The 27,589-nt window shown below is 35.3% G+C and overlaps 1 protein-coding gene across 25 annotated transcripts in view; it reads right to left on the bottom strand.

Moving 5' to 3' along the window:
• LOC143895616 (CUGBP Elav-like family member 1-A) overlaps positions 1 to 27,589 on the bottom strand; it is a 553,022-nt gene that overhangs the window by 162,529 nt on the left and 362,904 nt on the right. For 9 of the 25 annotated variants that reach the window (XR_013256373.1, XM_077402890.1, XM_077402891.1 and 6 more), the window contains exon 1: positions 26,065 to 26,083. The exons of 9 other annotated variants lie outside the window; for them this stretch is intronic. Coding sequence is in view for 1 of the 16 variants with exons in the window: in XM_077402910.1 (XP_077259036.1) it covers positions 26,065 to 26,104 (40 nt within the window). In the remaining 15 variants the exon portion in view is untranslated. Of the gene's footprint in view, positions 1 to 10,800; positions 10,819 to 26,064; positions 26,105 to 27,589 lie in introns of those variants that run through there. 7 more of the 25 variants (XM_077402898.1, XM_077402906.1, XM_077402907.1 and 4 more) reach the window with 5 other exon arrangements.

Below are 27,589 nucleotides of genomic sequence, written 5' to 3'. Positions count from 1 at the left end.
CGTAAAACGAGAATCTCTGATGAAACATATTGCGTCGGTAGTAGGAGAATATGCATTGCATGTATATATGGTAGAATATGCATGTATGGAAGCAATGGACAGGTAAATGCAATACAGAAGCCGTAATCACAGCTGTACACAGATCATACTCAGAAGTGTAGTTCTGGGGAATCCAGGACCTATACCATACGCACTATGGCGCCTGGGATTGACGTGAATATGTGTTTCACGAAGCGTGAATGATGCGCGAGAGAGCCATGCGCGCTAGGCTTTGCCACAACTTCGTTGCAACCTCTTCACTTCGTGCCTCAGGCACTCATATGGGAATCTTTTTTTATCACGCGACGAGAACAAACATTTTTGCATCAAAAAACAAGATATTCGAGGAACGCACAGAACTTGGTAACAATTTGTATTTTACCAACTACTTTATCATCATTTTATTATAATATCTCTAATCGTTGGCAAATGGTCAATAACACAATATAATTTAAAAATAGAGAAAGAGATAATATATAGGGATTTAGATATTTAATTTTAATTGTGTGTCAATAGAATAATACTAAATATTCCGATCTCAATTTATTTTGTTAGTCACAAAGAATTGATTTCTCTCTCTCGTGATGGATATAAATAAATAAATATAAATAAATCTGTCAAACACTAATATTACTCGTATAAGAATGTCTAAACAGTATTTCATAATTGCAATAAAACGACAATAAATATTTTGTACAATAATGGGTTAAGGAATGAGTATTGAAAAAGTTGAATGTTTCATTCGTCAAATTTGCGCGACGAACAGTATTGTGCGAGATACGATGTAAATTCATTCGTTTCCATACTACTTAACTTTTATGCGGGATGAGTATTATGCGAGGTATACGAGTAGAGCACGCGGAGGAAACTTTGACACGCTCGTTTCGCTGCACTCTACTTGGCTGACAAAAAAATCTCTGCTGCGGGCCCGCACTCTCAAAGTGCGATTCTATCTGAAAAACCGGCATTACTAACGAACCATCAGCAGAGTAAAATTTCCTCTGTGCACCGAGTTCAAAGTTTTTCGCGGACAGATAAACTCGTTGTTCCGCTTTTTCCACAGTCGTCTACGCAAGCGTCCCTAAATACGACTCCGTTAACCGCGTTTGTCTGCCCTGCTTCTACCTCTCATTTTTAAGCGTCACTATTTTTTTAAATTATATTTTTGTTAAATAGTATATCTCCCAATATATTTCTTATCATTTTACTTTTCATATATCACGGGGTATAAATATTTTATTACGTCACTTAATTTTCACATAAATCGTGTTATGTAAATTTTATATAAGCTATACCAATAAGCAATAAAACGCGGGCACCAACAACTACATCCTTTGACTTCGGGAACAATCAAATCGTGAATCTCCGTTCGGGACCTACCGAAAATCGTTTATCCCTCCCGCTACCGTTCTTCACGGAGGACATCGTGTTCCTCTTGCGGATAAATATGCAGGGCACGAGGCGTGTTTCGGAAACGACATCTGCTTTCGAATCGAATGCTCTCCGTCACACTGTGCGGAGACACCGTTCTCTGTTTCCGTTCCCTTTTCAAACTCCCGTCTTCTCGTCCTTCACCCCCTCACCCCTCTTAACTCACCGTACATGATACATGAAGCACATAGCTCTGCCATCCGATAGCATGACACTCACCCAACCACCGTCCCGTGAAATCATGCCCCGTGATCCCATGACTCCCGACCACGTTTTATATGCCTTTCCCTTCTACCCGGCGTCTGGATTACCCTCTCTGCAACCTTTCTCTGTGATAATACAAATAATAGCACTTCTATGCACCGTCAAATGCAATCTTTCTACTTAAGAGTCAAGTATATAAAAAAAGATTGTCGAATGTGGCTTAATAAAATATGTAAAGACTTTGTTGTAGAAAATTACATAAAGTTGAGAAAATTAATATATCAGAGATGTAATCTGTACATAGAATTTTATAATTATGTGTATTAATTTATTTCTTCGCTAATAATGCTTAAAGCTATTGTAAAAAATACATCATACAAACTACAGTATGAACATTTTTATATTCACTATTAATAATATCTAAATAATTAATATTTTAGAATATTATATTTGTGTTGACATTTGATGAATTATTTATTGTTTCAAAGTTGAAAGAATAAGAAAAAAGTTGAAAGCTAGCGCTTTTGTGAAAGATAAGACTGACAAAAGGTAAAAGTCAGAATTGTCGGAAGAATTATTGAATTCCTCGCAGAAGACATCTTGAAGTTGTACTCACGAAGTAGTAACTCGATTTTGTTAGCGGAAATTCGTAAAGCTTGACCACGTGACAACTACCGCGAGCTCCTGTCCTTTTTTTGGTTATCTGTCTCCCCCCCCCCCCGGTTGTTTTCTTCACTTCTAGCGTAATAACCGACGGCCGGATCTTTCTCGTTATAACTTTTGAGTGATTAGTCGCCGTCCGGCGATTGGACGTCTTACAAAGTTTGTTTGCGATTTTTCGCAGGTTGTTTCCCCGGGAAACCACGGCCCTTCCGCTGTTAACGAGTAACTTAGCCATCTAACTGTCGGAACTTCGTTAAGAGTTCCAATAAATCGTCGAGAACTCTCGCTTTGCCGTAATGGTCCTGTTGGGTAATAAATCGGAAGACGTATCGAAAGATGAGAGATTACACGAACCTTTACTTTTTCTGCGTGTTCAAAATAAACTTTGAAGTACATTGAATTGTTGCTACTTTGATATTTGAGGGGACCAATAAATGATGAAGATATATGACGTACTTCTTTAAAGAGGCAACTTATATTGAAAATATTATTTATATAGATATGACAAATAATTAGTTTTAATCGAGAAATCTATTACGATACGTATATATATATCATATGAGTTTAATTATTAATTCAGCTTGAAATTTAGTAATTTAAAAGATTATAATTAACACCTGTTAATGCAACATATGTTAGCGATAAAATCAAGAAGTCTGACAAATCACATGTCGAATACCTATATATATATATATATATATATATATATATATATATATATACCGCATGGCACGCTATTTGCATCGTACATTTAGCATTACGGCTATCGTATCTCATTTATCTCGCGTTGACATTGGACAGGGTCCTGACATTAGATCAAATTCCGGGATCAGACAAACGCGATGAGAGTCAAATGGCGGTGTGTCACTCACCTCCTGCATAGAATATGCTATATTTTCACGCTAAATGAGTGACAACGTAATTAAAACTGCAGACAATCCAATTTAGTGCTGAGCATGTGACATACGTTTCGGGTTGATTTACTAAAAACGGAAGATGCAAGCTAGTGAGTAATCGATTGAGAGAGCAACTGAAGAATGACTTGACGGTGGAAAGAGCGTTACGTGCGCGAAAAAGGAAATGGAAGTGGTTGGCCGGTTTCGAGAATTGCATCCCCTTGAGACGCCATCCGACAAGAATTCTGGCTTCGCTGTCGCGCATACGCCGGAATCGCAGTGAGACCAAAAAGTATCGCGGCCACCGGCGAAGTATCGTCGCGCACGTCCCGACGTCGTGTCGTCTTGAAACGTCGCATGCAATTTTACGGACGAGTACGACATGAGATAAGAGCGCGGGAATCGTTGCGGAACACATGTGGAACGTATCGAGATTTAGATTCTCTTTTTGAAATGATGTTGCATTATTGATGTCAATAATATCTTGTCACAAAGTTATCCAGCTTCTTATTTTTTTTAATAGCAAGGTTGTGAAAAAGATAAAAAATATACATTAAAATATGTATTTTTTATATTTCACAGTAATGTTATTAATAAAAATATAAATAAATATTAAAAAAAAATAACCACGACCACACTCTGTCAAGAGTGTACGACTAAGAAGAAAGAAGAAATATTAAAATATGTATATTGACTTCGAAAACTATAAGTATATGATTTTATTTCAAAATAAAACTTATTTGCATTAAATTTACACATGCAAATAGAAATATTTTAGATTCTATTAAAAATCGAATTAAAAAAATCTTTCATCAGAATAAAAATAGTTATTCATCAGAAGTTAAAATATAAAAAATAACAATGCTAGATTAAAGCTACAATAGCTAAAAACATTTGCTTTTAACGCTAACTGTGGCCATCTTGCAAATTTCAAAATTTATCACCGGTTTGGTATTCATTTTCGTTGGAATCTTCGTCATTCGTACGTAGCGTTTAATATAAGTTGAGACACTAACTATAGGAAAGTGCAACCCTCAAGTCTTATCAAAGCCATCGATTGATGCGTTTGATGTTCATCTCAGACATCTCCTCGATATCCAAATTTTGGTTCAATGGAAAATGTTTCGTCGATGGGGAAGTTGTTGATCGATCTCGGTCCCGAGGGGCCGTCAAGGATAACGAAAGGAGACAGCAGAAAGCGCAAAGACTTCTCGCGAAGGTCAGCCCGGCTAATAGACCGCCGGTGCTCCGAAGCGTGATTATATGCCGAAGCGACATTGAATTGACAGAAGAGATTCCGAGACGGGAGATGACGGTCAGCGGCCGGTCTGGTAAGCAGGAAACATCAAAAGCATCGAGTCCCCATTCAAATCTTAGATGGTCGCCAGCTATCACGAATAACGCCACCTCTAGAGATGTGTTCCGTGATCAAAGATGTCACGGGAGCCGGCATGTATAAGGCCTGGTGGGCATAGACTTGAAAAGATGGCGAGCGGGAGATAGAGTCTGGTAGATATAGAATGGTGGTAGTTGTAGATACACTAACGCGATAGAAGAAGAGGTAGGGCGGAGTGGTGCACAGTGGTGGGTGAGATCTCCTTGAAAAGGAGAAAGCGTCGGATAATCATTTCGCTACTCCAGAAGTGGAAAAGCAGCGCGGGAACGGAATCGGACTGAGAGAAAAAAAGTTTCCGCGTCACGGAAGCCTTTTCCGATTAGTTTCGTCTCCAAAGGACTCGGTAAAAAGTCGCTTCCGCGAAAATGCATAAAGGCGTCCGCGCCGCCGGCAACAAAAGCCGAATCGTAAATTCCGTCCACGCCGGCGTCGAAATTGCGCTTCTTAATATTATTCCCGGTCCGGCGTACAATGCCGAAGAAACGAACCGAGCCTCGAACGTTGACGTTTTATCGCGCGCAGTAACAAAAGTCTAATTTTCGTCTTGCGTATTTTATAAAATTGGTCGCCGAGTCACGATAGACCGAAAGATTCCGAAAAAAGCTTGAACATAAAAGCGAATACATCATGTCAAATGTGCCTAAAATTTCCCTGGTTGGATCGTAATTTGTTTATTTTAACACGTATATATGTAGGCATAAAAAAATAAAAAATTAAGTTTAATGTCATAAACTATTATATCATGGATAATCCCAAAATTTCTTCTAAGTTTATATTTAATTTCTCGAACATTTTAGACCGTTCATTTTATTAACCGGCAGTTCCGTCTCTAGTCTATTAATTTCCCTTGCAGAACTTTTTACAAATCTGAAAATTGAAATCTTTCCGATAGTTAGCGCGTAAGTTAGGGAATGAAATAAAACACGGAAGTGGAGACAACACCCGGAGAACGTTATCGTCAGTAGAATACAGAGCAGGGAGTATATAGATATCGCGGTAGGGCATGCGACGTATGTTGGATTTCCCTATCGGGTCGTACGTTTGGAGTCATCCTCTGCTTTCCGATGCTCACACTAGCCGGCCCTCCCTGCATTTCCTTTGCCGATGCTTTCGCCCCCGCCCTTCTCTAGTCCCCCAAGGGGAGCTGCATCCATTAAACGTACGGGCGGGTATGAAGCAATGGTGTGCGTGGAATTTGTATGAATGGGGAGAACTTGTGGATTTGCATTGACGAATAGCCATCCGTACCGCGTTGGATACTGTATATAAGTGACTGGTGTACGAGAATCATCTTTTTTTTTTTTTCAATTACCATAGAATTGCACCATGAATGTTGGTATATAATTGTTCGTCGTACTGGATTCTTCTTCATAAATTAGCTATACTCGATTTAGCCCTTTTTTATCTTTACGCGCAACTACTGGTGTTGCATAAAGTAAGAATCATTAGTGATAACAATATGATATCTCGCAAATCGACTTTATATATATTCTGACATTGCAATGTAACGGGCCCACGCGTTTAACCGTATAGTGCATTCAAGCAACAAGCAGCGGGAGTGAGAAGCGACTGATCGGGACACGGTCACGTAGATAGAGGAGAAAAAAATATGTCGTCGGTGGCGCGCCGTGCATAATTCAAGCGGATGCGGGGTCGTTAAGGAAAAGTTTCGCCATTACAAGCACGAAATATAAAGCGCGCGCTGGTGAGAGGAAACCGGCGGGGTGGCACGCCGAAGGAACAGGGAGAAAAGGGGGTCTACACGGGAGCTGTCTTCTTTAAATTGTATCGCAAATTGCCCGCCGCCCGCTGTGCTCGAGACACGACGCGAACGAGGCAACCGTTGCCGGCAGTAATGGCCTGTTACGCAACGTCGAGCCCACCGACGACGACTGCAGATTCTCACTCGATTCCATCTGACATATGTATTTCCGTCTTACGAAACGAGAGCGGACGTGCATGCGTAAGCCGCGGTTTTTTTTATGTATTTGCTAACCATATCTATATATATAAAAGGTATCCCTCAGAAATCCTCCAGTAAGGGTCGCGACGACTTCCGACTTTTCCTTTCTTCCGCGTATACATATACATATACATGGAAGAAAGCAGATATGTATAATATTAGTAAATCAGGTAATACATACATATGTGTGCATGATGTAATATAATTTAAAATAACCCTGTATAAGATAATCAAGAAATATTATTAGTTTAATTTTATTTTTAAGTTATACAAAATATTTTTCTTTACATATAACATTTACTCGAATATACATTTCTTGTCTATCTCTATAATATAAAGTTTATTTTTTAACTATAATATTAGGTAATCGGAAAATACAATATATCCGAATAAATGTTTTATGTAAAGAAAAATATTTTATAACTCAGAAATAAAATAAAACAAGAAATGTAAACAAAAAAAAACTGACGTGCATCTGCGAGCCACAGCAAATGTATATACGCCGGCCGTACTTACTGCCAAATTATTTTTTAAAATTTGCCCTCGCACCGTACAGGATTTAGCAAGTGTAAGAGTATATAGAAATACAAAAAATAGCAAATACATTTAAAAATTCTATAAAATAATATTAAAAATAAAATAAAAGTCTAGATCTCTAATTTTTCATAAACATTTTTATAATTTATACGTGAAACATAAAAACCGATTATTATATCTTCTATATCTATTTACTTGGAACTGCGCTGAGCGTCAGTGCTCGTCAATTATATAACACTGCACCAACATATTTTGTGTATACACACGACGTGTACTTATACACATATTTTGTGTACGAGCACTGACGCTCAGCGCAGTTTCAAGTAATTATAATTCTCATGAACGATCGATATACGCCCAGTGGTGGCATTAATTATTGTGGTCTAATATTATAACGAGCGGCATGGACCCGCCGCGGCAATATCATTGAACGTTGTCGGTAAAAGTTTATCTAAAATTTTTCTATAACCAGCGCATAAATATAATTGGAATTTAAAGGCAATATCGCGTTATTATTTATGTTTTATGCTGCAATTTACGTTTTACGCTATTGTGGTAGTAAATGCATATTATTATACGTAGAACGATGAAGATATAGAGTGAAAAAAATGAGTAAAAAATATCTTTTATTTGTAAAATAATGTAGCTAAAATTATGAAAAGTTCTTATGCAAAGACACCCATTTTTCATTCTTTACCTTTTGCTACCTTTGCATTTTCTTAATGCTTCTAAGTTTCTCTACTTCTATAAATATCATCATTGTAAGACACATTTTAAATGATTTTAAATAAGTTTAACAATAAGTTATAAGATTCCTAGCTCAAGATAAATGTGTACACATGAAGATAATTATATTAATTAAACAATTAAATAATGTAATTCTAATATAAATAAATACGATCACATTTTACAAATTATTTTTGTTTCATTTTGTGAGCCTTATTTTTTCAGTATTAAAGAAAAGAGGAATGCGACGGAGATTTTCACGCTTAATTTGCGTATGCTTTCTTGCAGTACACGATTCGCCAACATCATCCTTGTCGCGAAATAACGACGCGCTCAGCAGCCATAATTTCGCCCATAATTTTGCGTTTCGAAATTACGACGTCTCCGCGTCGATCGGTTTTGCGTTTGCGATAGTCACGGTCGCTTGCGAATGGATAGAGTTGTAAAGCCACGACGAAGGGCCGTCGTGGAAGGGCCGCTTAATTTGAAAGCACCTCCGATAACGACGGTCGTCCAGATATCCCCGCGCCGCGCTCTGGCGTCATAGACGTCGAAGCCCATCGCGAGATTGCCGAACATAAACCCTAATCCAGAATTAGAATTTCGCTCTTCCCTCGAGACGATTTTCCCTCTTTCGCGCGCTTCTACGATCTACCGCGACTTCAATCACCTTCGTAGCTCCTCTGGTTGTTACTTAATAAGTAACTACAACAACTCGTAACGCATGTTAAAAATGAACAAGTTTAAAGATTGGCTAATAAAACTGGTTGTTTGCAAAAGATTAGCAGTGACGAACCTAAAAAGTTTCCGTAATTGGTAACATAAGCTGTACGAATTTCTATTGACATGAAAGATAAAAGGTAAAGGAAGTGTTATGTAGAAAATATTGATGAAAAATATTATACAGAAAATTGTGATATTATCGCAGCATTATAAGGAAACTATAAGTGCGAAAAAGCGAATAAAAACGCGAATTAAATTTGCTACTTGTAGTAGACAATAAATAAAACAGAATATAACTGATAATGAGCTGCTGCAGTAAACGAGCAACGTATCAACACGAAAATCAAGATGGAAATAAACATTCGTCATATTCTGCAATTTCACGTTCTTTATGTTTAAGATTATTTATTAAAATTGTGACATTTAACTCTAAAAATCCAACCATAAATTTAAATATAATTTTATTTAATCTAGTTTATTCATTAATTATAAATTAGTTATAATTTTCTTCTTTTCATGTACAAAGATAGCCATTGTGCTCATCAAAGGCGCGATATTCACGCGTAGTAGATAAGTTAAGTGTTTGTTACGTTATAAGGAAAAGCTACGCTATATATGACGCTACTATATTTTCCGTCAAAATAGCGCGTCTACCCGCTATGATGAGTCATATTCGTCTGATATGAGTCCAATTCAGGTCGAGCCTAAGACAACACGACGCTATCTAATGGAGAACACGGTACTGCGGTTGTATGCTAACGTGACTCATCGTGTGTCCACTACTTCGATGCTTCGATCTCGATATCCTTTGGCAAACAGAGGAAGTCTCTTACACGAATAGTCAATAATGGTTGATATTTGTAATAAAAATATTCGGATGAAAGAAAACGCCGATTCACAGATTTTTATCATAATTTGAGTGCAGCATATCATGTAAAGGTGCTCGCTCAATGCTCATGAAACGTTAAAAATTGCATATATAGAAAAATAATAATTCTGACAATACAAAACTAAAAGATATTTCAATATTTTGATATTCAATATAGGTACATAAACATCTTAATACTTAAATTTGCATGTTGTACATCTTTTTCAATATTTTATATATATACCAACTAATATGTTTAAATAAATAAATAAAAATTTCATTTACCTCGCATATAATTAATGCATCAAATTTTTAGTAATTTTAGTATGATGTATGAGAAAAAGAATGCTAAAACTCTCTCTCTACATATAATAAGATTTTATCATACATATAATATCAATATTATACATATATATAGAGTTTAGTATTAATTTTCTCATACATCAGACTAATTAATGGGTTTGTTCGCAGGCGCAACAATTATTTATTTTATTTTATACAAAGAATGAAACAAATAATTTTTGCGCCTGCGAATAAGCCGGACGTTATTTAGTTGGTTTTAATTCCTCTCCTCTTGCGATTCATTCTGCACTTGCTCTTATATTATCTCGGCGCAAGATCGTTGAAATTGCACACGCGACTGTTTCACATATCTATATTCTGAACCCATACACCCACGTAATTTATACTTGGCACGCATATTCGCCGCATTTAAAATTTTAACGGAGCAATACGTTTATTTTTGACTCGGTAATCGAAAAGGGCATGAAGTTCATGGAGCTAGCTGGTGCAAAATTGCGGGTTTAGGTATTCCTAGTATTTAAGTGGCATATAAATATTAGGCGATATCGAAAATGCAGCTCTGCTTTTCCGATACTCGATATTAATAACGATTTATCGCGGACGCTAAATTGCACGAAATATATCATTAAATTCCTCCAAAACATATATTTGATTTTATATGTATAATAGACTTCTATAAACTTGGTACATTATTTTCAGAATTTCGTTATATGTATATAATTGATGAAATTCTAATACCATGCAGAAACTAGAACTATTTGGAGTAAAGCAAGGTTTCTATCAATGTATATGAAAGTTCTAAAAATTGGTTTTATAATTCAAAGAGGTTGATGGTAAAAGTGAAATCTAAAATAACGGGATTGACTTAATTTATACTCGTCGAATTTAACAATGATGAAAATACGCGTGAACTTATCACACTATTTTCATATTTATTTTAGAGAGATACTTATTAAAATTATTTGACAAAAAATTTGATGAAAAGCTATTTGACATAATTTAGAACTAGCCATCTATTAATAACAGAGGTAACAGGAAAGTCGATACCTACCCAGCACTTTGCAATCGTGAGAGGCGAGATTTATGACCGCTGTTGCCACTTGCCCTCGTTACATCGAACTCCATCTCCGTTTTTCATATATTATCCATTATGCCGCGCTTTAAGTGATCTCCGATAGTTTTTCAAATCAAGTTAAATATTGGCGCTGGCCCGGTTGCAAAATTCAGCAGTTCTCGGTGATTGCTTTCTATCTTATTATTTTTTTCCGTCCTCTATATTCCGCTTTTTCTCATCATATATATGGTAAGCAAGAATTAATCATCAAGTTTTTTATCCACAATTTCTTTGGTCAATAAAGATTAATTTTTTATTAAGAAAAATAGATATTGTCCATATACCACTTGCAAAAGAGAAGATAGAAAACAGAAGAGGAAAAAAAAGAAGAAAAAGTCAGAGAAAGAAAAACATAGTGTTGTGATTAACTAAAATCAAAGAAAATTATATAACTGATGAACTTTCCTTAGTATAATTTTATCTTTCAATTATAACACTCTTTAACTAGATTTTATATAAATAACATTTTAATTCAAAATTAACATGTAACATAATATATAGACATGTTGATAGATATCTATTATACTTTATATATGTTATATAAAATCACACTTTTTCGAGTATTAAAATTGATTTAACATACTTTAATTTGTAAAACAATATTATACGACGACGACGTATTTAGACCGTTGTTTTCAGTAACGTAATAAACAGCGATTTCATTGATGTCTTTTTTTCGTAAAACTAAAGTTATTATTGAAAATTAAATAATCTTAAAAATGAGATTCGACTAAATGGTCTTAAAAAAATCGGTTTTAAATTGGTCGAGGAATGTATATAAAAAAAGACGGTATTTCCAAGGCACCCTGTATACGTTAGGTGAACGCGTATCTCTTGCGCGAGTGCTGCCGGCAGATTACCCGGCGTTGTATCGCCGGTTAATTAGCTTTATGCGTTCAATCTCGCAAGACTCACGCCTCGTATAGCCGAGGTAATAACGTGGCATACGCTGGTATGCCGGTACATACGCCGGATTACCGAATGAATGCGCGTCCTTCGTTGAACTTTCCGACGTCCATTCTCGTGGGTGGACTTAATGAATCGGTCTTATTCACGGCGCGACAAGACGGGGACAAGATCCGTTGAAAAATTACGACATAGTGTACGAAAAGAAATGTACGCAATAAATATATATTTAATAATATATAGTGAAGTTTTGACGAACGACGTAAGATTCTAACAAGTGAATAAGGCAATCTTCGGTCTGGCTGATTCATCGTAGCCTATAACAATATGAATTTTTATACTTATACTTTCACACTCAAACTGCACATCGATTTAAAAGATTATTCATCAAAAGTTAAATCGATTATCGATTTATAGTAGGGGTATTCAAATAAGTTAAAGTTTAACGGTTCGACAGGTTATGTCAGGTTAAAAAGTCGAGTAAAAAGTTAATTAATTAACTTGAAGCGCGCTACTCTTTAAGGTTATGCAAAATACATAAGTGACTCATTAACCTATCACATTAATCTTTGGGTTAAAAGAGTAAAAATTAACTTTTTACCCGGCTTTAACCCGACATAACCTGTCAAACCGTTAAACTCTAACTTATTTGAATACCCCTAATATGTTGTATTTACTGCGCCAACGAAATTGTGTTTCAAGACTGACAAATAATCAACGCGCAGTTTGAGTGGAAATAAAAAGATGACATATTTTTCTATTAACTTGTAAAATATATTACTTTTATTACTTGTCAAATTTATTGTAATGGCATCAATAAATTCAACAAGATTTTACTTACTAGTAAGTATTATAATTGTTAACACTTTTAACAAGAGAGAAACTTTATTAGAAAGTTTTATGTATAAAATATTCTTTCAGTTCTTTTCAAAACTAGTTTTACTGAAATCCAAAAATATTCTGGGGAGAGTATTTATTAGCGAATTGTAGCACACTAATTTTACAAGAATTTTTGAATTTGGAAAAAGTATCTAGCAGATTATACTTTGCTAATGTTGCTTTCACGCAAATTTCGTGCAAGATACTTAGAGTGCCTTGTATGTAACCTGCGATGCATGGTTACGTTACATTGTGGAAGAACTCGCGATCGCATTACTCTTGTGGCAAAGCTCGATAAAACAAGGAAATCGAGGAAATTCCGCGACGGTAAGAGCCTCGTGACCCGCGGGTGGTATATGATGGCATTGTCCGCCAGCCGGTTGCCGAACAGGGGCGGAGGACAGTCGCCCCGGGTATCGAATTCAATGCGCATTGTTATCAAAGACGCAAAGATGCGACTCAACTGCATTGTCTCGCAAGATTAGTTTACAGCCGGCGACATAATTAATCGTCTGCGCGCGCCACATCGTCCGTGCCCGTTCTTCGCTGGACTCTGTTGCGAGCCAGAGAAAGCTCACGGATAGCAAACGGGCGGATGGTGAGAGGTAGAAATACTATATTTTGTATCGGAAAACATCACCGTTTCCTGGTTACACGGGATTTGGTTATCGTCGTACATCGAGCTCGTGGAAAATGGAATTCTCGAGGTGCGATGTCGTCGATCGAGGTTTCTACTGCATTTATCAAAAGAATGAATTTGCACAAGGAGCCGCTCAATTTACAGGGAAAATAACGGACGGGAAAATAAAATTTTTCCACAGCTTTGAATGTCATTTCGATTCAATAAATCGGCGCAGCGATTGCCGGTCGTTGCCTTCGATTCTGTATGACCTGAGTCTCGGTCACGGTAATTGTTTACTCCCTATTCTTTTTTACAATTATGTATCGCTATAACTTATAAATATAATGATGCTACTTGTCTGTCGCAAAAAGTCTAATATCAATGAATAAAAGAATATAGTAAAATTATTGGCTAACTTAATCAGAACTCTGTTTATAAATCATGAAATCGTGAAATTCCATCATTATTAATCGAGAAATTGCAATTTTTCAATGATCAAATAATACAGCAAGACGATCTATATAAATCTTGATAGGAGGTCGCAACGAGATCGCAGTTCAGATCGTTTTACTCGGCTAACAATTTCCTGGGATCGATATGTCAATAGATTCACAAGAGGAATTTCTATCTCCGATAAGAAGCGGGTATTTACTTGAGTTATTCGGATAGAATGTAATAAAAATAAAAAGGAAAAGTGTGAAATAGATATTATTTTCCGCAGAAACTTCTTTTTCTTATTTATTATTTAGATTATTATAATTATTTTAAAGTATTATATAAAATGTAAGAATGCTTAAATTCGTAAATCATTTAGAAAACAAACATCGTGAGATGAAAGAAAGAGAGTTTCATTATAAATTTTAAAAATATAAAATTTTGGAAAGTCTGCGTTGTAAAAAAAATTCTTGAAAATTATTATAAAAATCACGATTGAGGATTCTTCAACAAAAATATCAAACTATTAGACGAGAAGAGGCAGGCAAACTGGAGACGATAAACACACAAAATGCAAAAAGTGCGAGAGGCTAGCGTCATATTGGACGTAACCCCGCGATCGTCGATGCCGGAGGAAAGTCAAGCAAATAGCTACAAATGGAATTAACGACGGCATACGAGACACGCTTCATCGAACCCCTGATTTCCCAACGGAGCAAAAATGCCATTTAGGCAGGATGTTACAGAAACCTGTGAAACGAAGCCGAGATGCAAAATACGCATGTAAGGGCCTGCGTTTTCTCACCATTCTCTCATTCCAGTCTTTGAATAATAAACAATATTATTTCTGTACAGCTGATAATTTAACTCATTTATTTAACACATAAAATGTGGCAAAAGAACATTTCTTTATTAAAGTTATATTAATTAAGTCTGATTACCGGTTTTAATAACTATACTAATGTTTATAACAACAATTGTTTTTTAGAAAAAAATAAAAAAAGAAAAATTTAAAATATTTATTCACATAGGTTCGTGCTTATTTTTTTATAAATAACTTATTCGAGGAAAGAAACATACAAGCTACCGAGATGTCCGTCCTCTTCTCTAAAAAGCGTAAAAACTTTTAACTGATGAAAGCAAAGCTATATAGAGCTTGTATTACGGTAGGTGTGTATCTTTATCCGCGATCTAGGCTGCATCGAACTTGTTCCATTTCTCTGAAAAAGTCTCTAAGTTCGATGAACGTGTCGCCTTTAACTCTACTCCGTTCGCTACGAAACAAGTAAACTTTTCCTAAGATGGGAAAACGAAATCTCATTGAGATTATCTGTTTCCTGTAGAGAATAGTAAGTGTCCATCTGATACTGCAATTATGATTGTGATATTTTTAAAAATGTTTCTCACCTTGTTGAATTAAACCACTCCTAAATACCACTACTAAATAATACCTATATATATATATATATATATATATATATCTTTATGGTTTGTATAATGTCGGGACCATTTCGGAGGTGCAATAACACATACCAGGACTTTTGGCACATGCTGGGTCCGACCCAGTAATTTTCTATATGAAGGGTAACTTATCAGGCCCGGTACTAGTTTATACAAAGATATGAAACGTAACAAAGTAGGACCGTGTTTCTTTCCTAACCATTGTGAATTATAAGGACCGGTACCGGTAATTAGATACATGCAATGTAAAATACTGGGACCTTTTTATCTGAACAATTTTACTGAATTAAGTTTGTAACATCATTCTTCGAGCGTATTCTTTTTTATATATAAAATCCATAATGTTTAGAGAGTCCAATCAAGCTGTTTATATACTTATTTATGTATATTTAGCACATAATGAATTATTTATTCATAATAAAGAACATCTACCAATATTTTACTATTTAAAAAGAAATATACATCAAGCTACTAAATGTACAGTGTGCTTTCTAAAACGCTATCTTTTACTAAAAATTATGTTAAAAATAATTAAATCATTGTTACTGCGTTGCTTCATAAAGTTGTAATTATAAATTTAAATTAATCAATTTAATTAAAATTAGAATTTAAATAATTAACATCAATAAATAAACTAAATAATTAAAATGTTACGAGGTCCTACTTTTTGTTGTTACAGTAAAGAAATTGATTTCCATACAATCTTCTACGATGATACATTGCAGAAAAAAGTTTTCTTCACTGATTTCATTGATATAATAGCAAATAGCAGGACTCAGACCAGTTATACTTTTCGAATAATTTCATGTTCGGTTACTTGAAATTTTCAAATATTATATTTAGTGCATTATTTAAGAAAAAACTCACGAAAATAATGAAAACATAAGTAAAAATTATAACTGAAAAGAAACTTTTACTAGACGTATCGTCACATGCGAGGACCAATTTCCACGATATAATGGATAATAGCAGGACCGACCAATTAAATTATTCTTCGACAAATTTTACGTATACTTCGCATAAGCAATATTTTATACAACACATAATTTAGGGATTAAAAAGCGAAAATGATGGACTGCGAGATACCAAGAGATTACAGCCAAATCAAAAGTTATACTCGTATCGTTACACGACGTATCGTTACATGCGAGGAGCGTATTTATCGGTGCAATGATAAATAGCAGGACCGCCCAGTTTAACTATTTTTTAATTAATTTCATCTATACGTTCGGTTATTATTTGAGAACTTGCAATATTCTACTCGGTGCATTATTTAAGGATTAACACACGATGTTGGCCCACAAAATACCGACAGATTACAGCCAAATCAAAACTTATTCTAGGACGTATCGTTACATACGTCGTAGAGTGTACATTTTGATTTGGCTGTAAGTTTTTGGTATTTTGCAGTGCAACATTGTCGCGAGTTAAACCTTAAATAATGCACCGAGTAGAATATTGCAGGTAAGTAACCGTACGTACAGATGAAATTAATGGGAAATATTTAAACTGGGCGGTCCTGCTATTTACCATTGCACCGAGGAAATCAGTCCTCACATGTAACAATACGTCGTAGAGTACAATTTTGATTTGGCTGTTAGTTTTTGGTATTTTGCGGTGCAATATTTTCGCGAGTTAATCCTTAAATAATGCACCGAATAAAATATTGCAAGTAACCGTACGTGCAGATAAAATTAATTAGAAAATATTTAGAAAATATTTAAACTGGGCGGTCCTGCTATTTACCATTGCACCGAGGAAATTGGTCCTTGTATGTAACGATACGTCGTATATAGAGTAAAAATTTTGATTTGGCTGGCTAAGTTCTTGATATTTCGCGATGCAACATTTTCGCGAGTTAATCCTTAAATTATTAAGACTTTAATCGACTATACTATGGCAATGATCATAATCGTGGCAACGATTATAATCGTCATGACAAATCGTCACCCCGTTTCGACTATGAATTCTGGATCTTGTAAAATAGACGTAATTTAGATGCATATATTATAAGCATCCTAAATTTATTTATTCAGATAGGATGCTTATAATATAAGCATCTCAATTGCATCAATTTTAGAAGGAGCAGAATCCATGGTCGAAACGAGGTGACACGACAATTATAATCGTTGCCAGTATAGTCGATTAAAGTCTTAATTAGGTTAGTTATTGATTGGTATAGTAAATGTTACTTATTCGGTTTCAATCTTTAAATAATGCACCGAGTAAAATATTGTAAGTAACCGAACATACAGATAAAATTAATTAGGAAATGTTTAAACTGCGCGGTCCTGCTATTTATCATTGCACCGAGGAAATCGGTCCTCGCATGTAACGATAGATCGTAGAGTATAAATTTTGATTTGGCTCTGTAAGTTTTTTATATTTCGCGATGCACCGCGAAATACCAAAAACTTACAGCTAAATCTACGACGTATCGTTACATACGAGGACGGATTTCCTCGGTAAAATGATAAACAGGACCGCCTAATTTAACTATTTCTTAATTAATTTCATCTGTACGTTCGGTTATTATTTGAGAACTTGCAATTATCTACTCGGTGCATTATTTAAGGAATAACACACGAAAATGTTGGTCCATGAAATACGGGCAAACTACAGCCAAATCAAAATTTTTACTCTAGGACGTATTGTTATATGCAAGGACCGATTTCCTCGGTGCAATGGTAAATAGCAGGACCGCTCAGTTTAAATATTTCTCAATTAATTTCATCTGTACGTTCAGTTGCTCGAGAACTTGCGATATTTTACTTGGTGCATTATTTAAGGTTTAACACACGAAAATATTGGCCCACGAAATACGGACAGACTACAGGCAAATTAAAATTTTTACTCTAGGACGTATTGTTACATGCGAGGACCGATTTCTTCGGTGCAATGGTAAATAACAGGACCGCCTAGTTTAACTATTTCTTAATTAATTTCATCTATACGTTCGGTTATTATCTGAGAACTTGCAATATTTTACTCGGTGCATTATTTAGGGATTAACACACAAAAATGTTGGCCCACGAAATACGGGCAAACTACAGCCAAATAAAAATTTTTACTCTAGGACGTATTGTTACATGCGAGGACCGATTTCTTCGGTGCAATGGTAAATAGCAGGACCGCCTAGTTTAACTATTTCTTAATTAATTTCATCTATACGTTCGGTTATTATTTGAGAACTTGCAATATTCTACTCGGTGCATTATTTAAGGATTAACACACGAAAATGTTAACCCACGAAATACGGGCAAACTACAGCCAAATCAAAACTTTTACTTTAGGACGTATTGTTACATGCGAGAACCGATTTTTTCGGTGCAATGGTAAATAGCAGAACCGCCTAGTTTAACTATTTCTTAATTAATTTCATCTATACGTTCGGTTATTATTTGAAAACTTGCAATATTCTACTCGGTGCATTATTTAAGGATTAACACACGAAGATGTTGGCCCACGAAATACGGGCAAACTACAGCCAAATCAAAACTTTTACTCTAGGACGTATTGTTACATGCGAGGACCGATTTCTTCGGTGCAATGGTAAATAGCAGGACCGCCCAGTTTAACTATTTCTTAATTAATTTCATCTATACGTTTGGTTATTATTTGAGAACTTGCAATATTCTACTCGGTGCATTATTTAGGAATTAACACACGAAAATGTTGGCCCACGAAATACTGACAGATTACAGCCAAATCAAACCTTTACTGTACGACATACACTGATTGTGAGAAAAGAAATGTTCTGCATTTTAGTAAATATTGGTTTGCATACAATTGTGACCCCATTTACTAAAATAAAGAAAATTTTCCTTTTTTACATTAGTACACGTGTATTTACTGAGAGAAAAGCATACTAAAATAAAAAGGAAAATTTTTTTTATTTTAATAAATAGAGTAACAGTTGTATGCAAACTAATATTTATTAAAATGCAGAAAATTTTTTTCTCAGTGTCATCATTACATTTAAGAACTTTCCTCATTGCAATTTGTAAATAGTAGGACCGCCCAATTAAACTATTTGTTGATTGATTTCATCTGTATTGTCAATTACTGGCAATATTTTATTTGGTGCATTATTTAGAGATTCACACGTAAAAATGTTTGTCCGCGAAATATTAAAAGACTACAGATAAATCAAAACTTTTACTTTAAGATGTATCATTACATGCGAGAACTGATTATATCGGTGCAATGGTAAATAGTAGGACCGCCTAATTTAACAGAGAAAGAGAGAGAACATTAGACGCGTTCGGCAGACCAAGCCGCTCAGTAGCAGTCGAACGTGATTGGCTCTTACTTTTAGAACCAACTAATCAACGCAAAGTGTTGATTGGTTGGTTCTAAAAGTAAGAGCCAATCACGTTCGACTGCTACTCAGCGGCTTGGTTTGCTGAACGTGACCAATAAGACAAACTCAACAGTTGTGTCTGCTGAACGCGCCCAATGTTTCAAAGAATTATCTACGCGCTTGGAAGCTAGAATTTACAAATATAATAAAATAATGAATATATGAGAATTGTATTATTTCAATTTCCATATCTAAAAATACTACATATACTTTGTCTAAAAGTATATGTCAGAATATATCATAAATACGAAAGCAAGAATATTAATTCAAAAATTTCCATCAACGACGTAACGTCATATGGGGTCCAATTTCTCCGAATAACAAAAATCAGGACCGGGCAATTAAACTATTACTATTTTAAATCTTGCCAAGATTTATGTGGTTTACACATATGAGCATATTGTTCTCATTATATAAATTAAAGAGTTCATTATCCGGTAGTAGGCTAGTTAAAAATTTGAAGATAAGATTTTAAAAATTTACATGAAAAATGTTGACTGCAAATTTTTAACTAGCCTACGAATAGACAATGAACGCTTCAATTCATATAATGAGAACGATTCGTTCATGAGACGCATAAATCTCGGTCAAATTTAATAAAAGCAATAATTTAATTGGCCGGTCCTGATTTTTGTCATTACATCGAAGAAATCGGACCCCATATATGACGTTACGTCGTTGATGGAAAATTTTGAATTAATTTCTTACATCCGTATTTATGATGTATTCTCACATATACTTTTAGACATAGTATTTGTACTATTCAGATATGGAGATTAAAATAATACAATGCTTATATGTTCATTGTTTTATTATATTTGTGAATTCTAACTTCCAAGCGTAGATAATCATTTGAATCGTTAACTTCAATAATATTTAATTAGCCTACGAAGCTAATGAATGCTTTAATTTACATAATAAAACAATGAACATATAAGCATTGTATTATTTTAATCTCCATATCTGAATAGTACAAATACTATGTCTAAATGTATATGTGAGAATATATCATAAATACGGATGTAAGAAACTAATTCAAAAATTTTCATCAACGACATAACGTCATATATAGGATCCAATTTCTTCGATGTAGTGACAAAAATCAGGACCGACTAATTGAATTATTATTTTTATTAAATTTGACCAAGATTTATGCGTCTCATGAACGTATCGTTCTCATTATATAAACTGAAGCGTTTATTGTCTGTCCGTAGGCTAGTTAAGAATTTGCGGAGTCAACATTTTTCGTGCAAATTTTTAAAATCTTATCTTCAAATTTTTAACTAGCCTACGACCAAAGGATAAACTCTTTAATTTATATAATGAGAACTGTATGCTCATGTATGTGAACCGCATAAATCTTGGCAAGATTTAATAATAGTAATAGTTTAATTGGCCGGTCCTGATTTTTGTCATTACATCGAAGAAATTGGACCCCATATATGACGTTACGCCGTTGATGGAAAATTTTGAATTAATTTCTTACATCCGTATTTATGATGTATTCTCACATATACTTTTAAACGTAGTATTTGTATATAGTATTCAGATATGGAGATTAAAATAATACAATGATTACTTGTTCATTGTTTTATTATATTTGTGAATTCTATCTTCTTAGCGTAAATAATCATTTGAAACGTTGTCTTCGATAATATTTAATTAGCCTACAAAGAGCTGATGGATGTTGTAATTTAATTTACATAATAAAAATGATATACCAATGAATCTTATACATTTTATTAAAAATTATCTAATAACCATAGTTTAATCTGCCGAATCTGCTTTTCGTCGTTACATCAAAGAAGTCGGATCCTATATTTGATATTATGTGATTGATGAAAATGTTTTGCTTTTTTTTATATATTCTATACCTTTGCAGAAGCTTTTAGGATTTACAAATATATATTTGTATAGCATGTATAAAAAAGTAAAGCATTTTTATCAATCAACGTAACGTCAAATATGGGGTCCGATATCTTCGATGTAACGACAAAAAGCAGAACCGGCAGATTACACTGTTATTTTTAAATAATTTTTAACAAAATTTATAAGTTTTATTGGCATATTATTTTTATTATGTAAATTAAAACATTCACCAGCTCCTCATAGGCTAATTAAATATTATCGAAGACAACGTTTCAAATGTTTATATCTATGCTTGGAAACAAGGATTCATAAATATATTAAAACAATAAATATATGAGCATTGTGTTATTTTAATCTCCATATCTAATAACTACAAATACTATGTCTAAAATTATATGTCAAAAATACATCTAAATACGAAACAAAAAATTAATCCAACACGATTAAATGTATTAAATGACGTAATTTAATATGTAAAGAAACACATAAAAGAGGAACTTCTGTCTCATATGTCATTTTTAGACAGAAAAAATAACACACTTGGATTTGTAGTGTACCAATAACCGGTACCTATTAGAATATATGCTATCATCTAGTCTATCTTCTTAATGTATCTTTAGAGTTCATTTTCTCCGTTTTCACAAACTTTGGGTTAGCCCATTATAACAACAAGCTCTTCAAATATCCTAATATACATTTGACGACTTTCTTCTTGTACAATTTTTAGAAGAATTGTAGAATTTTACAAATAATTTTAAGAATATCTTTAGCACATAGAGAAATCTTGGAATGCAATTCACTTGTAATTTCTTTACGTTACGTATCCACAGTTTAAAGAAGTAAACTAGAATTTTTACGGTCCCATTAAATTACCATACAAAAGAAACTTCCTTTTTTTGATGTAATGTTTAATATAATGTATACAAACCACAATTAATTACGAAATACAATGTATATGAGTATCACAAAACTATGTATACTGCATTTTGAGTTATGTATATCATGTATAATCAGTTTTTAATGCATTTTTTAGTGGTACCGATAAATTACAAAGCATAAAAAAAAACTAAATTTTGATATATCTTTGTTTATAGCTTATACATATGAAAAATAATTACAAAATGTTCATTAAGATGTTGACGTATATCAATGTATACTTATGTATATGTTACTTATAGTTGGTCCTAGTATGTGTCAAACCATAAAGATATATATATATATATATATATATATATATATATATATATATATATATATAGTCTGTTTAAACGCTTGATTTAATAATGTAGCATGAATAGAGACTATTTCCCGACTGTATTCTATCTGCTACTCCACGTTTCTTCGACTTACACCATAAAACGCTTTCGAATTTGTCATTGTAAGGTGGAAGTGGAATTATAGCCCTTACATTCATGCGTATAAAACGCGCCCCATTTTGTGCATTTCGGAGCTACCGGCCCCGTTATTCTCTCTCCTCGTTAGTATAAGAATTATTTGATCATGTATATGTATTGGTAACGTCATTACTTGAAAAGCGATCAATTTATCACGTTAGCGAATTTATATTCCCACGTTCTCAACTCGCATCTTTTGCAATTGTAATTCTAATGGGATTTCATTCTTGACGAAGACGATACATTAGAGGATGAATTTGAAAACTACACAGAGAAGCACGAGCTTCGTTAGAGATTCACGGGGAGTTTTCATTTGTCTAATATAAACATCAATCCATACGTTATAACACGTTATTCTGTAAGACTTTCCTATACGAATAGGATCATATCGATATAACTATATAACTATAAAAAACGTGAGTATTGGATCGTCTATACTTCTTAGAAGCGGCTTTTGCGCGCATAGTGCTTCTGTCTAGAGTCTGTCGGTCAACCGCGGGGAAAAATACATCGCGCGCGTCACATGGTCGAATTTATGCGCTCAGGTAGCCATAGACCGTTCATTTTCCGGTAACGTCTCTGTTTTATGACGTTCTTTGCATCCTACCCTGGTTCGCGCAAAAACCATAAACATGGCATGCCATGGCACTACATAAATATCGGACAGCCCGGCCGTGGACATTCACTTTGCCGCGAAAGCAACGACCATTTTATGCGCCCGCTCGTGAGTTCTCCATCCAACCCCCATATAGCGAAATATTCACTCCCATGTTCAACTTCTACACGCTTTTGACGTCTATCCCCATCGACTATCCGTTATTCCACGCGGTTAGCGAATCGGTATTATACGTTCCTAAATAAAATGTTCGTATAAAAATACATTATTATTTCTTAAAATCTCAAATTCTTCAAAAAAAAAATGCGCTTTTCCTATTATATAGTTTAATAGCATCTATTAACGCTGTTTTTTTTCCGAAAAATCATTCAAATTAATGTAGAAGTTATTTAAATTTCCATAATTAATTCAGTTTTGTCAATAGTTTCAACTCTCAGCTACAATTTATTATTTTACATATCGTGTTTAATTAATTAAAAATTGCCTCATTTTACAAAACATATTAAACTGTACTTCCCGAGGTACTTCCTCTTTTTAAATTGGAGAGATTATATTTTCTACACCAGTTTAGAGAATTAAATTAAATAATGTCTTGAAGAATTTTAGTTATTAGAAGGTAATAAAGAAAATTCCAGTTTTTAATTTCTACGTGAGATTCGCAAAGGCAAAATATTTTATCGGTGAACCAGCGTGAGACCAAGAAGAGCAAAGAGCTTGTTGCGTCCTTGCAAAATACCGCAACCTGATCCCCTTCCTCCCCTTACACGCTGCGGTACTTTAAACTCGCCTAACAAGAGAGCGAGAGTGCTTTACAGGGTGCGAGATAACTACCGTTGAGAATAACTGCGATCCCATAAGACACGTGAACAGCTATAAAGATATAATAAGGAACTATACTAGCACTTGTCTTAATGATACTGCGCCGAATCACGTGGAGAAGTTGCGTGCCCACCGCATCTTTCCGGCAAGTTAAGCGATAAAAACTAACTTAGATAACGACGTTTCGTATTTTCGAGTTTTAATGCTTATATTACATAAGAAACGATTTTTTGTAACGTAATACATAGCTTCTATCTTTTTAAAAATTCTCAAGTTGGTAATATTTAAAACCGTAAATGCATTCAGAAATTGTATTATAATTAGCACATATGTTTCATGTTTAAAATAACGTGCAGCTTATATTGAATTCTTTATAGTGCATCACAATTTATAACTATTTTGTGAATCATAGAAGCTAATATAACACGATAGTACATTGTACAGTGTACTGACATTGTCACGTCATATTAATAAGTATTTAGTAATAATTATTTAAATATAGTTGCAATAAATTTATGTACCTACGGGATAGTCATAGAAACGCAGCATTAAAACAAAGTTACGTGAAAGTTATAAATAAACTCGTTCTATTTTCGTTCCATTTAAATAAATGATGCTTAGATTTTTGTCATTACCTTTCACTTCTTTTTCAATTTCGTGTAATCAATAGAATTAATTTCTGTTTAATTTTACAATATTAATCACAAGTATATTTAATAAAAAATTAATAAATGCTTATTAAAATTTGTACAATGTTTTGCAACTATGATTGCACAAGGATTATTTCCTGAAGCAACGATAAAACTACGCTCTCGTGAGCCGTGGTCAAATCCACTAGAAAGAATGACAAGGAAAATCTGACGGTTCGGCGAGGCAGTTTCGCATAATGACGAATCATTGCGGCCGAAATCACTACACCATCTCGAGGAGCGTGGCACATATAGGGTGACCCGTGTAAGAGCTTACCGCATTAGGTGATTGCTCAACCCTGCCCACGTCCGAGACAAGCGGTAGCTTCGCGATGGGGAAAAGAATACGACGTTCGCGGCCTTGCAAGTTTTATAGGGAACGGAATCTCGCCGCCATTCCCGTTTCGTCCTATCACCACTCCTCTCGCCACTGCGAAGCATTCCCTGCGTTATACGGTCGCGGAGGATAGTTGAAAAGTTAAGCACAGATTGGAGAAATTGGTATTTCTTACTCTTCGTGACGAAGTTAACGTAGCACGAAACTTTCACAATTCGCCCTGATGCCCTGGGGTGCGCGAATTCCGCCCTGCTCGTGAAACGAATTCAGATCCAAGATCGACCGTGACGCGACAGCAAAATATCGCGCGGAAGAATATACCTATATATTCGCGCTTATTTATTAAATATTTGGTTAAACAAAGTTTTAGATCTTTTGTGTAACGCGTAGAGTAATCATCATCTTATATCGTGTAGATTTAAAAATGTATGAATTACGAGATTTGTGGTACTTACAAATTATATACATATAAAGGTAAGTAAGAGTCAACGTCGATGATAAAGTAAAAGTAATATTATACATTGCAGTAAAGTACATACCTTGAAATTACATAACAAACGTTTCGTTCATAAGTTTAGGCCTTAGTGTGAAAAATAATGAAATGCAGTTACACACCACAATAATTCAGTTAGATGACTATTGCACTATTGATCAATTGCATTGAGAAAAACAAATTTATTAGTTTATTTACAGTAAGTCTAATAATTGTTAGAAAGACTTCGTGACTGTTCTTTTATAATATCTCATTTCTCTCATATATACACGTTATTCACATTTGTAACGTAATTTTATAAATCCATTGCTAACTCACCGACCGACGCGCAACAGCGGCGTTGTAACCCTGCGCTGATCTGTAACGTACAATAATTTTTACATTATAGCAGCGTTCAAGAGATATAATCAATACTTCAAGTAAATCATTGTTTCGCGCCCGTTAAATTTTCAAAATACCATTTTGACAAATATCTAATTTCAAAATCCTAATGCGAGAAATCGCCGACGCCGCAAGCGGCTGCATCTTTCCTCGTTAACTCGTTCGCGGATTATTAATCCGCGAAAAATCGTGCAACGTTACGACCGTGCGAATTAGACAGAGAGACGCGACGTTCGCGGCGACGTAATATCTCTCGTCGCGTATGCCGGAGATCGGAGATCCAACTCCGAAATTGCGAAATTGCGCCGTAGTTAAATCTCGAACGAGCAACGAATATCACGTATATAATGGCGAATCAAGTCGTGCTTGAGAAAGCGACGGCTTGCGGAAGTGAAGTTCGGAGCACGCCACAGGGCTGGCTGACACGCGGGACAGCGAAATAATAAACAAATAAGAATTACTCACCCCACGGTTGTGCCGCTGTCGCCCGACGCCTCCCAGGCCACCTCCACCTCTCCTCGATCCTCCGCTGATCCGTCGTCGCATCTTCGTCGACGCACTCACTCGCGACGCGGTGACGCGAAACGTTCACGCGCAAAAATTGACGATACCGTCGGTTATGATCGCGCGACACTTTCGACACTTTGCACGGCACTATCGGTATTAATCTCGCGACGCGGCGCACACTTGGATACATGGCGACGGAAAAATTAATACGATACGATCCGCTCGACGTCCCTCGTCCGTGACGCAGCCCCGCGCCCCGCAAGGTAGACGGTAGACGCTAAGATGGCGGAGAGAATTTCGCGCGTGAATCGCGCAGCCAACTTCACTCGCTACGGGCAACCGTCGCGAGGACGCTACGCTTGCCGCTGGTGAGGCGATTTTGATCAACGGCAATTAAATCGATTTACGAACGCTGCCTATCCATCCCCCACAACCGCCAAATAAAAACACGATTAAATATACGGTTACACGTACGACGTTAACAGAGACTGTGATCGCCAATTATAATAAACACGTCGCGGCGTTACTCGATTTAAGGCGTTATCGATCCGCTCGTATACTTGATCCGAAACGGCGTTCCGAAAACGGACGAGCCGTGCGACGTGCGACGCGACACCGACGCCGACGCGAGAGTCGCGAGATGGGAATCGAGTTGACGATTGAGAGAAACGCGAGACCAATCATCCGAAAGAATGTACGAATGCGATATAGGCTGATAATTCATGCGTCGTACGAGCTTTGTCGGGCTTATCGATTGGCTATAGAGATAGAGGATTTCTCTAGAAACTCGAGAAATTCTCGACACGTGAAATATCATGCAGCCATATACCTCGGTATCCGTATAAACTCCGCGAAGCACATAATGAATATTCGATCACAGTTTTCCATCTCAACCGCTGCGTATTGCGTATTAGCGTTCCGAATTATTGTATTCCGAAAATAAGACGACGATAGA

Source organism: Temnothorax americanus, unplaced genomic scaffold (assembly GCF_048541705.1).
Source record: "Temnothorax americanus isolate GAGA-0224 unplaced genomic scaffold, ASM4854170v1 Scaffold16, whole genome shotgun sequence".
Classification (NCBI taxonomy): Eukaryota; Metazoa; Arthropoda; class Insecta; order Hymenoptera; family Formicidae; genus Temnothorax; species Temnothorax americanus.
This window is presented reverse-complemented; position numbering and strand designations above follow the sequence as displayed.